Source organism: Orcinus orca, chromosome 1 (genome assembly GCF_937001465.1).
Source record: "Orcinus orca chromosome 1, mOrcOrc1.1, whole genome shotgun sequence".
NCBI classification, from domain to species: Eukaryota; Metazoa; Chordata; class Mammalia; order Artiodactyla; family Delphinidae; genus Orcinus; species Orcinus orca.
The window spans coordinates 116,496,168-116,509,805 of NC_064559.1; the positions used below are offsets into that span (position 1 = coordinate 116,496,168).

At 61.4% G+C, this 13,638-nt stretch overlaps 1 protein-coding gene across 4 annotated transcripts; it reads right to left on the reverse strand.

The window, feature by feature from the left end:
- Positions 1-404: 404 nt before the first annotated feature.
- AMPD2 (adenosine monophosphate deaminase 2) lies at positions 405-13,145 on the reverse strand. Of its 4 annotated transcripts, none has more exons than XM_004263145.3 (18): positions 12,190-12,632; positions 7,067-7,197; positions 6,719-6,849; positions 5,847-5,915; positions 5,646-5,757; positions 5,216-5,402; positions 4,842-4,983; positions 4,640-4,729; positions 4,256-4,385; positions 3,895-4,089; positions 3,675-3,806; positions 3,302-3,465; positions 2,940-3,066; positions 2,686-2,849; positions 2,272-2,392; positions 1,843-2,016; positions 1,550-1,660; positions 405-1,434 (listed from the first exon to the last, which is right to left on the reverse strand). In XM_004263145.3, exons 1-18 carry the CDS (start codon positions 12,197-12,199, stop codon positions 1,225-1,227), a joined length of 2,400 nt encoding a protein of 799 aa, XP_004263193.1. In that variant the 5' UTR covers positions 12,200-12,632; the 3' UTR covers positions 405-1,224. The 4 variants fall into 4 exon arrangements, with proteins under 4 accessions (XP_004263193.1, XP_004263195.1, XP_049562988.1 ...); XM_004263147.4 differs by lacking the exon at positions 12,190-12,632 and adding an exon at positions 11,185-12,176; XM_049707031.1 differs by lacking the exon at positions 7,067-7,197 and having other exon boundaries at positions 12,190-13,145.
- Positions 13,146-13,638: the final 493 nt, after the last annotated feature.

The following is a 13,638-nucleotide window of genomic DNA, read 5'->3' on the forward strand; positions in this document are numbered from 1 at the left end:
CAGAAGGGCCTGATGTCCCCAGAGTTTCAGAACCACTGGCCTCAGGCTTGCTTGTAATCTCACATTCCCACATCTACTAGGGTGTCCTAAGAGGCTGGAGGTGAGGAGGAAGTAGAAGGTGGAAAGGGGATGCTACTCCCCAAACTGATGTGACAGAGATGTGCCCGAGACCTGGGGCCAAGTCCATTTCAGAGGGGGCAGGCTGGACAAGGGCCTAGGGGCAGCAGACAGGTCCCCGGTGGGCCTCTCCTCCCACCCCACTGCCTTTGTCAGTTTTCACATGCATAAACACACTCAGTCAAGCCCAGAATTTGCTGTATCTCCATCCACAGTGTTCCTGGACCCGACCTCAGCCACCATCCACCACGGCTCTCCCTCTCCCAACAGAGACCCCATCTGCCTCGTTACTTAAATAATCTTTATTTCTCATGCACTAGGAAAGATGGGATTGTATGAAACACCGCAATTCATAGCAAAGGCCTCGGTCCAGAACACAACACAGGGGACCAGGTGGGATCCAGGTCTGGTCAAAACTCTGGGGACCATAGTAGGGATACTGCCCTCAAGGCTGGTGGCAGATCCAGGACCCTCCAGCTGCGATGGCGTCAGACACAGCACAGGGCAGCTGCCCCCTCCCACAGAGGCACAGGAAGCTGACACCAGGGGAGCACGTGGACCAGAGGAAGGACGGTGAAAGCTGCTGGGCCGTGACTTGGCAGAGGTGCTGGTCCAGCACCTCCGGGGCCCAAGCCCAGACAGCCAGGGCTGTGACTCAGCCAATTCTACCTGCCGCAGATCCCTGGCAGTCCGTGCCCACAACACACGTGTACAGGCCACACCTGACTGCCCCTCAGCCGCATAAGCAAGACGGAGGCCCAAACTCAAGCCCCAGCCAAAGCTCAGATTTGCCCAAGCCAGGACCCCAAGGGCCAGACCCCCACAACCATCCCTGGCTCTTGTGGACACTCAGATGCCCGCAGGACAGCCAGCCTTCAGAGGATCCTGGGACAGGTCCACCAGCAGGGCAGACCTCAAACCTGGGCCATCAGGTACCACCCAAGCCAAGACAAGGGTAAAGCGGCTCCTGGGCGGCACAGATACAGGTAGAGACATGCAGGACGGAACAAAGAACAGACACATGCAGAGACCACAACAGGGCGGGAGGGGTCTGAGGACAGAACGTGGTCAAGGTGCCAAGACGCGGGGGCACTGTTTGGGCCGGGCTCACTGAGGCCCCGGGCTCATGGTGATGCCCGCCTCCTCCGGGATAGTCTCCAGCATCTCGCTCTGCACGGCCTGCGTGATGAGCGCCAGCTCCTGGCACAGGGTCTCATGGCGGTAGCCCACACGGATGTCCGGCACATTGGTGCGGCGGATGTCATTGCCCTCAGGGCCCTCCTTGGTATAGTTGGGTCCCAGCCAGTGGCTCTTCACCTGAAGGGGCAGGACAATGCGCAGGGCTGCAGCCAGCTCTGAGGGGCCAGCTACCCTGGGACCTTCCCAAAACACAGAGCAGGGGAGGAGAGGGGATGCCAAGGGGGTGCAGTACCTTGTGGGAGAAGCCACTCATGAGCACACTGTTGCGTGCCAGCTCGCACATGTCACAGGAGCTGAGCTTCCACACCTGGGTGGCGATGCTGTACTCCTCCATCAGTGGCTCCTGCACAGGCCAGGTTCCCTCAGGCGGGGGGACCGGGCCTGCCACCCGCCCCTCCCATGGACTTGCCATGAGGCATGCTGCACTCCACCAGCAGAGGGCAGCACCAGCCCCGAGACCTGCCCTGTCCGGGTGGTCTTCGTGTCCCAGGACACCCGCCCACCAGGCTGCCGCCATGTGCTGACCTTGGTGAAGTGGAACTGCAGGGGATCGTCGGTGGACAGTGAGACCATGAGGCCACGGGACAGGTACTCAGGTAGTGGGTTCCGGTGGTAGCTGAGGAAGAGGCTGTTGTTGCTGAGCGGGGACATGGCGATGCCAATCTGGGCCAAGTAATACAGGTACTGCAGGACCGGGGCCTGGGCAGGCAACAGGGAGGGCAGGCCTGTCAGGTGGCCTCCAGCCTGGGGAGGACACCTGGCTCTGGGGGTTACAGGTCACAGTGGGGGACAGGGGGCAGTCCAGGATGGGCCTGAGTTGCAGAGGGTTGGTTACAGCCAGAATCCAAGTTCGGGCCTCCGTGTGGAGGCTGGGGTCCAAGCTGGGGAGGAGGACCAGTTGCTGAAGAGGCTTGAAGGGCTGGGAGGAGGGGAGGCTGGGGTGCGGAGCCTGACCTTGCGCAGAAGCAGCCCATGCGAGATGTTCTCAGCCAGCATGAAGGCCGACACCAGATGGTGGATGGGCCCGGCCTCCCCACAGTGCGGCCTCAGCACAAACGTGTGGAAGCCCCTCTGCCTGGGGGGCGTGAAGACAGCGTCGGGTCCCAAGCCTGGCTCGCCTGGGCTCCTGAGCCCCCACCCAGTGACTTTGTGGGCCTAGGACCAGGGGGCAGGGGTAGATCCTTGGTCAGCGAGGGCTGACCCACAGAGCCCCGAGGGCAGAGAACCCATCCCATCTAAGACTGGGGCCAAGAGGTGGGTCAGAGATCTGGTGGCCCCAGCCCAGGGCAGGCCCAGAGCAAGGCCTGCTGGCTGACAGCTGGCAGGGCAGCCAGAGACATGGCACCAGCGGAGCCCAGGAGCAGGCACCTGCGCAGGTGGTTCAGCATGGCCATGTTGACGAAGGTGTAGTACAAGTAGTAGGCATACGGTGGGTTGTCCTCCTCCACCCAGGCCTCGGGGAGGGGGCTCTCCAGGTTAAAGATGTGGTTCTCAGGCTTGGACTCATCATCCACGCTGTCAAAGCCATCCACCTGGCACAGGACACTGGGGTCAGGTCCAGAGCCGCAGCCAGGCCTGAGGCAGTGTCCCCCCCCACACCCAGCCCTGGGCCACACCCTCACATGCTCCAAGAAGAGATGCAGCTCCGGGTGGCTGGCAGGGTGGATGGTGGCCTCGAACAGTGGCAGAAAGATGTTCTCCAGCATCTCCTGGAAGTTGGCCAGCTGGCCCTTGGTACGGTACACGTCACTGCAGGCGAGACGAGTGCACACAGGTATGTGCAGGTCAGGGCAGAATCACAGAAGCATTTTTGAGCCATATTGGGTGTGCCGGGCGGGACAGACCGTGAGTGGACCAGGGAGTCCCTCCAGTTCCGAGGGCTCGGCTGGGACAGGGGAGGGTCAGCCATCCCAGGAGGGCAGGAGGAGGCCCTGGCCTCCTGACCTCTGCCCCCACGTTCCCTCCCACTCCAAGGGACACTCACAAGAGGCGGGGCACCTGCACGAGCCAGCGCACGTTGGGAGAGTGTACACGGTGTATGACGGCCCAGTGCGCCAGCTTGTCCCACTCGTCCCTTGAGCGCCCGTAAATGGAGAGCCGCAGCTCCGCATTCTGGTATTTGCTCTCTTCCAGGTCCGACATCACCTCCTGGGACGTGTGAGGCAACTGTCACCCTCAGGCTTCTCACCCGTCCCTGTCTTCGTGCCCACCAGGTGTGCTCAGTCAGACCCCTTCATGCCTCTCACCCACCCTCCCCACCCACCTATGCAAGCCCCCAGCTACCCACTCAGGGAGGGCTGCCGCAGGCCGACGCTGCCCCTCCCTATACGTGGGCCCTGGCAGCCCCTCCTCCCTACCTTGATGATGTGAGCAAAGTACTTCCCAGAAACCCTGTTGTCGGTCTTGATGAAGATCTCTCGGAGGACAGACTCCCCAATAGGGTTATATTTGGCATTGAACTTGTCAAAGCGATGGAAGGTGTTCCTGTCCTGGGGGAGAAGGGCAGGCCCAAGTCACCCCTGACCCCTGGCCCGCACACTGGCCCAGCCCCTCAGCCCCTCTACCACTGGGACGGACCGCGTGCACATCGAGCGTGTCCACACTCAGGTCGTAGGCAGTGAGATTCATGCTCTCGAAGACCTCCCGCAGCGTCTGCTCGCGACCCTGCTCCATGTGCACGATCTCCTCCAGGTGCCGCTTCATCGCCCGTTTGATGAAGCGCAGCAGATGCTTCTGGTTCATGCAGGACGAGGCATGGATGTGCGTGTCCACCTGGGGGGGAACGGGGACTGCTGGGTCCACGGGAGGCCAGGACAGTCCGGAGCCTGGGCGGTGGGATGGGAGAGGACTCTTCAAACTGGATGCTGGGTGGGGACCCAGGCCCTGGAGGGGGAGGCTGGGCAGAGGTGCAGGGTCAGGCTTGGGGGTGAGGACCCACCTTGCGGATGTTGTAGAAATCTCGGTGTGGCACCTTCTTCTGGGCGGCCAGCTCCTTCATCTCATTGAGCAGCACGTGCATCTGGAACTTAGAGCTCAGGTACTGCAGCCGACGGTAACAGAATGACTTTCTGGGCAGAAGGAGAAGCAGGCAGGGGCTCAGGCCCGCAAGGAAGCACCTGGGAGGGCCTGGGTAGCAGAGCAGAGGGAGGAAGCAGGAAGGTGCAGGCCTAAGGCTGCCAAGGGGGCAGCAGATGACGGGAAAATCTAGGACTCGGTGACTGAAAGGGTGGGAGACTGGGTGACAGGTGTCTGGGGCAGGGCTGGGGCTGGAAGAATCCGGGCTGGGAGGGGAGACGAGTGTCTGGTACGGGCACAGACTCACATGGGGCCATTGATAATCAGAGCCATCAGCACGTTGACATCTGCCACAAATTCCTGCAGGTCGGGGTACGGCAGCTCCACCTCTGAGCAGCTGGCGTGTAGGGGGAGCTTGAGTGAGGAGAGCAAGCCAGGCCCTGTGGGCCCTCCCGAGCCGATGCAGCCCGCCACAGCTTCCCCCCCAGAATGCCCCACGCCCCTCTTACTGCTCATCGGGTTCCCTGCGGGTGTAGACGTGAACCACGCCCTGCACCATGCGCAGACCCAAGCCCAGGTCCCCCGGCATGGTGCTCGGCTCACAGTGCTCATACGGGTGCTGCTCCAGCGCAGGGGGGTGCACTGGGGCATCTGCAGGGGTGAGAAGGGTGGAGTCAGGGCCAGGCCTCTTCCAGGCCACCCGCTGCCTGGCCCAGAAGCCCCAGCAGGACAGCTCCTGCCCCTGCCTCCACCCCCGCATGCCAAGAGGCTGGAATGAACTCGCGTGTGGGACAAAGCAGGCAGGCTGAGGTTCCTGGGCACCAAGCTCAGGGAGCCTGGGATACCAGGGCACTTGGAGTAGGACAGGGATGGGGGATCCCACCAGCAGACACAGGGGTGTCCGGGCCCTGCTCATAGGTCCGTGTCTCCAGGGGCTTCTCGGCCAGCTGCTGCAGGTACCGGCGGGTGGTGGGGCAGAAGCTCTGCAGCGACAGGGCCATGTACTTCTCCCGGATGAAGAGTGCCCGCACCACGCTCTTGGCTGCGTCCAGCAGGTCTGTGAACGGCACCTGGAGACGGGGAATCACTCTCCTTGGTCCCAGTCCCAGACCCAGACCCGACTCACCCTCACCTCTTCCCTGGGCCTTGACCCCAGAAACCCTCAGACCATTCTGCTCTCAGCACAGCAACTAGCTTCCAGCCAGACCCTCTGCCCCTCCAGCTTCAAGAAAGAGAAACACCCTCTCTGGCCTCTACCCCCAGCTGCCCAGACTCAGGGAGCCCACCAGGATCCAGGGGACGGGGACACTCACCCCACACTTCTCCTCCCCAGAGATGGTGACCCGCTGAAATTCCCGCTCCAGCACCACATCTCGCTCCCACAGGCCCCGGTCGCCCTGCCCGTCACGCTGCTCCTTGTAGAGCCTACAAGTGGAGGGTACGAGGGAGGGGCTGGAGACAGCAGTGGGACAGGCCCCAGCCCTGCATCCCCCGTACCCCTCTGCCCTCCTCACTGGAGGTCCGAGTCACTGTCTGTCTTCAGGAAATCTTGCTTGGCCCGAAGCAGGATGTCCGGCTCCAGCCTAGAGGTGAGAGGAGTGAGAGGTCAGGCAGCTGAGGAGGCCCTTGCTCCCAGGTGCCTGCACTGTCCTAGGTGCCGTGCACGTGGTGTCACCTGTGGTCCTCACAGGGATGTAGAACCCTATGCCGTGGGTGCTGCTCTTGCCCCACATCGGAGATGAGAAAGCACACCCAGAAGTTAAGCAACATGTTCCAGGCCACGCTGGTGGGTAGAAGACGGAACCAGAACCCAGCAGCCTGACTCCAAAGCCTATGCTTCACACCACTGCTCTGCACCGCCTCCCCAGGAGGCCCCAGAGGGAGGACTGCTTGGAAGAGAAGAGATGGGGCTCTGAAAGCGTCCAGATGGAGACAGAGGGATGCTGGGCAAACTGTCCTGTGTCCCTCCCCCCAACCCCACGCTTCCTGTGCCCCCCACCCCACGGCCGCCTGGCTGTGCCCCCCACCCCACGGCCACCTGGCTGTGCCCCCCACCCCATGGCCACCTGGCTGTGCCCCCCACCCCATGGCCGCCTGGCTGTGCCCCCCACCCCAGGGCCGCCTGGCTCTGCCCCCCACCCCAGGGCCGCCTGGCTGTGCCCCCCACCCCACGGCCGCCTGGCTGTGCCCCCCACCCCAGGGCCGCCTGGCTGTGCCCCCACACCATGGCCGCCTGGCTGTGCCCCCACCCCAGGGCCGCCTGGCTGTGCCCCCCACCCCAGGGCCGCCTGGCTGTGCCCCCCACCCCACGGCCGCCTGGCTGTGCCCCCCACCCCATGGCTTGCCCCTTGAGGTGGCCTGTCTGGCTCTGAACCTGGGGGCTTACTTGACATCCTGGCTGATCTGCCGCTCCAGGCGCTGCCGCCGCTCCTCCAGTTGCTCAATGGGGCTCTCCTCCGGGAACTCGTATGGGGCGCTCCGGAGCTCACTCTCAGCCAGGGAGCGGCTGAACAGCTCCTGGTGGGAGGGAAGGAAGGGTCAGTGTGGCCTGGCCATCAGGATCTGGGGATGGGGTGAAGGCACAGGAGCTGGGGGTACCTGGTACGGGCTAGGGGATCAGGGCACAGCCAAGCGTGAAGTAAAGGGACAGGTGAGGTGGAGAAGGGGTGAGGGGAGCAAAGACTAGGCATGGCGGCAGTGATGGGGGGACACAGGGTGCGGTGCCAGGCGATACCTCGGCGATCTCCTTGCATTTGCCATCCATAGACGTGCGCAGGTCGAGCGGGAAGTGCTTGAGGCAGGGGGCAGGGCCTGGCAGGGATCGGGCAGACTGCAGCGGAGGGGCCCCCAGCCCACCCCGAGCCTCTGTGGAGACAGTGATGCAGGGTCAAAGGGTGAAGGGCAGGGCCTGGGTGCACTGGAAGCCCTGGGCCCCTGCCTGCCCCAGGCCAGCCCCGGAGAGAGGCCAGTCACCCCTCAGAGGCTGAGAAGTGAGCCCGCATGTGGACCTCACCTGCAGTCTGGCACGGGGGCCCCTCACCCATTCCAGGCTCATGGGTGGGGCCACGAGTCTGCCCCTAGAACAAGTGGATTCATTCACCCCAGGAATAAAAATCTGAATCCTGGACTAGGGGCCACCCCATCAGGCCATGAGAGAACCTCCATGTGAGTACCTGCTACAGGCAGGCACCCACGTGTCCATGTACACACACACACACACACACACACACACACACACACACACACACTCCCCACCCCCCCTCTCTCCAGGCGCTCATTAAGGCCACACCAGCGATGCCAAGTGCACAGCTTCCAGGGCAGCCAATCCAGGATCAGACCTGCCTCTGGACCAGCAGATCCCCCTCTCAAGGGCCAGGGTCTGCGCCTGATACCCTAGACCTACAAAGCCCGGGGAAGCCACAGCTGCCACTCAGCTCTGACCTGGGGACCAGCCTTCAAAGGAAGAGGAAGAGAGGAAGTGGAGGACCTGGTTGGCAGCAGGAACCCTACCTCCTCCCTGGAGGCCTGCCCTCTCCCCCAGGACCCCAGGGCTGCCAAGATGTGGACTGGCCCCAGCCTGCCCCTCCCACTGCTGGCTGCCCCTCCAAAGGGAGCTGCCACAAACAGTCTGCGCCACTCAGAGGCCCCAGGATCTGGGCCGGAGGCCCTGGGGAAGGGAGTATCAGAAGCCAGAGTCTCTCTCCACGGAAGGAAGAATTCCTCAGCTTCCAACAGGAGGCTGGCACTAAAGGCCTTGAAGCTGATAGTCTAGAGAGGCTGCCTGAGCTCCCAGCCCACCCCAGGGGACCCTCCCTGGGCTCCCCAGCCCCACCCTCCCAGCAGGAAGCTCTCCCAGTCAGCCGTGGGGGGTACTCCTCTCCAGCACCCTCCTCTTCCCTCTCCACTGTGGCTCAGGATGGACTAGAGGCTCTACCAGGCAGCATGCCTTGAAGTCTCTGGGCCCACTTCCCAACACCCCAGAGTCCTGTCCTAAGGCTGGACAAAAAGAAGAGGGGGTGCCTGCCCCAGATCCAGGACCTAGCACCCCCTCGCCCTGGTGCCTGCCTGGGCCCTACCTGCAGTCAGGCAGCGCCGGCCAGCAGCCCTGTGCCCCTTGCCCGCCTGTTTGCTGAGTGGAGCTGCAGCCAGTCCCCCAGGACAGCTCAGGGGCCGGCACGGGCTGTACCAAGTGCAGCTGCATGCAGGGGAGACCCTGGGATGACGGCAAGCAGGGGACTGGGGAAGCTCAGGGGAGTAAAGAAATCAAGGGAAGGAGTATCAGAGTTGGGAGATAAGAGGAACCCCCAAACTGAACAGGCCCTTAACCTCTACAGTGCCAGGGCCCAGCCCAAAGTGGGGCCCCCAAGGGGGTGGAGCAGGGCAGGCCGTTATGGGCAGGGCAGGCTGGCAGGGAAGGGACAAGCCTCCTTAAAATGCAGTGCCCTAGGGGATAGTGTGTAGGGCCTGGCTAGCCAAAGAGTAGGAGGGGACGAGCAGCCCTCCTCACCTCCATACCCAACAGCCCCAGGCCAGCTTCCTCTGCCCAATGGCCTTGTTTGTCTCACCACTGCCCTCTGGGCCCCTGACTACGGGGTCTCTTGGGAGAGACAGGGCCCCTGCTGGGGAGAGGAACTGGCTGACAGCTGGGGTAGAGGCTCGGTCCAGGAAAGGACCAGTTACAGAGCTTCCCTGTTGCCCAGGGGACTGGTTCATGGCCCCCTAGACCTCCAGCCCCCGTCCAAGCCTATCGTTGGGGACAGACTGCCCAGGAGAAGAGGTTCAGAAGTGGGACTAGAATTTGGAGGACTTGAGTCTGACTCTGTTCCCAATTACTGGCAAGTCTCTACCTTCCGGAGGCTTCAAGTCTGCCTATAATGGGGTGATAAGGAGTCCTGCCCTGCCTAGCCACAGCTGCTATAAGGCACACAGAGATACGGCTCTGCAAGATAGTTCTGGAAAGTACCATCATCTGTGATTATGAACTCCTGGGACCCTCCAAACACTCCCCACGTGCAGTCCCACCCACTGGGGGCGGGAGGAGCTTCTGGGCCCAGCATAGGCCAAGGCAATGAGCAGTGAGGGTGTGAAGAGAACAGAATTGGCAGGGTGGGAACACTGTCTCTTACTTGGAAGAGGGCAGAGCAGAAAGCGGAAGGAAGATGGGCACCAGCTCTGCCCTCAGAGTGTTAAGACAAAGCCTAAGGCCCTTGCATCCCCCAAGAACCCTGACCCTACACGGCTCCTCCCCACTTCTAACCCCCTCCAGAGAGACTGACCACAGACCTCCAGGGCTGGTGTGTATCGGGTCAGCAGAACTGAGTCAAAGGCCCTAATCTCAACCACCTCTCCTAGCAGGGTGACCCAGGGTCTCCACAGAAATGCTGGGGTGACCAGGACAGGTTCTGGCACGCAGAGCCATCCCCCCAGCCTGCCAAGCCACCACACAGGGCTGCCAGGGTTCACCAGAGGTGACAGACAGGCAATAACCTCCACACTTCCTGAGGCCAGGTCTAGAAGACCCAGCTGCCTGCTGGTCCCTTCTCCCAGGGTCTGTGCTACAGCACCACACCCACACCCACATACACACACACACCCACACCCACACCCACCCACACACACACACACACACACACACACACGGCGTGGGGAGGGGTGGTCAAAAGCCAGAGAGGGCTACTCCCCAGCCATTCCCACCAGCTCCAAGATTCTTGCCAACCTGTCTACCCACTTGACCAGAGCCCCTCACTCACTGCCAAGGCTGCCCTGGCAGGCAGAGAGGTACCCAAGGCTTTGACCCCCAAGAATCAGATGCTCCCACCATGTGACCAACCCAAGGTATACAGATCTAGCCTCAGGGGACACACCCTCTGGAGGCAGAGACCTGGGCACAGAGAACACAGACCCTCAGGCCAATACAGAACTCAGGCCAGCATCTTCAGTAGCATAAGAAAACCAGGAGGTAGGCACAAGCAAAATCAGGCTACAAGTACAGACAGGTGCTCCGGGGGTGGGGGCACTGGCTTGACCTGGTCACCAAAGTGGGGGTGGTCTTCCCTTAGCCACAGGCCTGGGAGCAGCAGACGGCAGGTAGCTATCCCTCAGCAAGCATGGACCCAGGCAGCCGAGCCCTCAGGGTGATGGGCACAGCTGCACCACGCTGCAAGATCCAAACGGTGCAGAGATGCCTACAGGAGTGGGAGCCGAACCAAAGGGTGCAGGAGCACACGCAGGCCGGCAGCGGCCCCAGCCTGAGCCCCCGCACGGGCCCAGCCCAAGGACACCCCATACTTCTGAGGAAGCTCACAAGACAGATCAGGAATGAACAAACTGCAAACAATAGATACAGTTGAGCCCCTAGACCCTGGATGCCGGGCGGCAATAAGTATGCCTTAACATCAGACCCCCAGTAAGGGGGTTCAAGATCTAGGATCCTAGAAAGAGTAACTAACTGCAAGAGGACAGCCTGAGCCTGCCTGGTAAAGGCACAGACACCAGCAGTGTGGCCAGTCTGCAAACTAGTCAGTCCCACACATCCCCCACTCCATTCACACACACTCCACATGCAAACAGTCTTAGCACATCCACACGCTGACACGTGTGCAAATACACTCTTGCTGCACCCACACCTATGCCCACTCCTCGTTACAGAGGACAGCATCCCCGACACAGAACCCTGTCACCCTCCACCCCACCTCCCTCCCCACACCACCTCCCAAGCCAGCTGTCCCTGGGAAGGGGACAAGGGGCACCACTGCAGAGAAGGTGCAGGAGAAGCCCCCCTCCTGAGGGGACCAGTGGCCTGGGCGAGAGGTAGGGGCAGAGCCAGCCTGAGGCCAGGAAGCACACACTCACCTGGTACTGCAGAGGAAGCCTGCAGGCTGGCCCGCTTCTTAAAGGGATATTTGGCCTTGGATTTGCCGGGACCAGATGAATAGGATGCCATGGCTCCGGCCGCAGAGACGGCGGGGGGAGTCTGAGCCGCACCAGCTGGGCCTGGCTCTGCCACATCCAACCCCTTCCTCTGCCCCGCCCCCAGCGGGAGTGACTGATGCAGGAAGCAGAGGCCCCGCAGGCGGAAGAGGCCCTGGCCATGATTTCTGATGTTGTCTAGGCAACCTCAGGAGGGGGGGGGCCTCCATCCCTGCCCCTTTAACCCTCCCTTCCTCTCCTCTGTCCGCCGGAGTTACACGGATGGTCATGTCACTTGTTTCCTCACTTCCCCTGGGGGGTGGAAGTGAGGAAACAAGATGGAGAAGGGCCAGCCCTAGCACTCCACGAAGCCCTCAGGAGCCCCTTGCCCCTTGCCCCTTGCCCCTTGCCAGGGCTCTGGAGCAAAAGGGTCAAAGTCCAGGCTAACTGGTCCAGCCAGCCAGGCAGAAAACAAATAGTAATAGAGAGGGATCCAGTGCAAGCACCCCCAAGCTCAGAACACTTTCCTCTCAAGGCCAGCGGATTCCATGAAAATCCAGCGCCTCTGGGGCAGAGTCCCCTTTTTCCCTCGTCGGACCTCCGGCCCCAGGGGTAGCCCAGCTCGGAGAGGATGGGGTAGAACTGAGAATCCCAGCCCAGTAGGGAGGAGCCTGTCTTGGGAAAATTCCACTGTCCACAGAAGCTACCCTCTAGGAAGGCAGGGAGGCCAGGAGTCAGGGGCTTCTCTGGGGTCTGGGAAAGAGACCCTAGCGGCTTCTGACTTTGCCTTCTGTCTTTCCACACTCAGGCTCTGCTCTCCAGGCGCTCCCCGGGAGGAGCTGTCCGCCTTCCGTAGGTCTGCAGGCTGTGCCCACCCTCTTGTCACCCTGGACACTGCACTTCTCTGTCCCAGAGACCCTGCCCTCCTTCACACACGCACACACTCACCTGAGGCCATGCTGCCCGAGCCCTGAGGGATACCGGGATGTCTGCTCTCCAGGGTCTGCAAAGCCGGGAAGCCCGGTCGCGAGGGACGGGAGAAGGGCTGGGATCCAGACCCCGGCAAGTCGCTCCAAGGGCCCCTGCCCTGGCACTGATATGGGAGAAGTAAGACAGTCTTTCAAAATTGCTGGCTGTAGGGAGGCCGACCCCTGCCGACCTGGGCCACTGCACTGGCCTTGTAGACCCCGGCGTCCCGACCCCCAGCCCCGCACTCCAGAGGCGGGCAGGCCACGTGCTCCGCAGAGAGCGGGACCCGGAACTCGTCTGGGCTTCTCTCCACACTTTCTGGGTATTCGGGTCGGACTCGGGTAACTGGACTGTGGTGGAGTCACGCAACAGGTGCAACCCCACTGAAACCTCGCCAGCGCCGGCGCGCTTCTCCGCAGCCCCAGGCCCCGCCAAGTCCGTGTCCCCGCCCCTGCTCGGGCCCTCCCCCGCCAAGCCGGCCCCGGCCCCGCCCCCGCCATTTTTCCTCTTCCCGGCGCCACGTGGGCAGCCGCCGCTCGGCATCCGCCCCGCAGCGTCTTGGGCAAGGACTGTGCGTCAGCTTCCTCACCAGTAAAGCGAGATGGGGTAATCGCAGTACCTCACTCAAAGGGGTTATTGTGAGGATGAAACGTTAGGCACCTTTGCATGATACCTGGCACAAAGCCAGTGCCCAATAAAAGATAGCTATTATTGTTGTGCCAAGGTTCTCTTTTAGCAGAAGTCTTTCCCGGCAGGCGTAGCTAGGCAGGGTGTGTCCTGCAATTCTGACTCCCCTTCCCACATTTATTTCTGTATTTGTTGGTCAAGAGCTTAGGCTCTGTAGCCAGTGTGGTTCAATTCCAGACTTCACCTACTTCCTGACTGCCACTGGGAATGTTAACTTCTCTGTGCTTCTATTTCCTCTATAAAATGAGTGTAAGAGACCCCACTTTATATGGTAGTTTTTAGGATAAATGAACTAATATAAGTTAAGTGCCTGGCTTGTAGTTACTACTCAGTTAATGTTCAGTAATATCATTGCTGTGCTTTGGCCTTGGTCCCCTGTTGACACTCTCAGAGGTTGATTCACCTTGCAGTCTATAAAGAAGGGGTGCTGGGCTATTTTGGGGACTGCAGATACCCCACACAACCAGAACCCCCACTCCCAAGTGGCAGAGAATCCTACTTAAAGGAAACCTGTGGGAGAAAGGCCCTATAACGTCACTGCACATAATTAAACATATTAGCAGCTATTAGTCTATTCCTGTGTCTCTACCTTGCGGGAGCCCTTTGCCCCCACACCCAGTTGTACTAATGCTCCTCCCAATTCTCACCACCTCAACCAAATTCCTTCCCGAACTCTGCTTCCTCCCCTCCTCCCCAGACTGGATTGTGGTCCCTGAATCCTATTCCCTACCGGCACCTGGT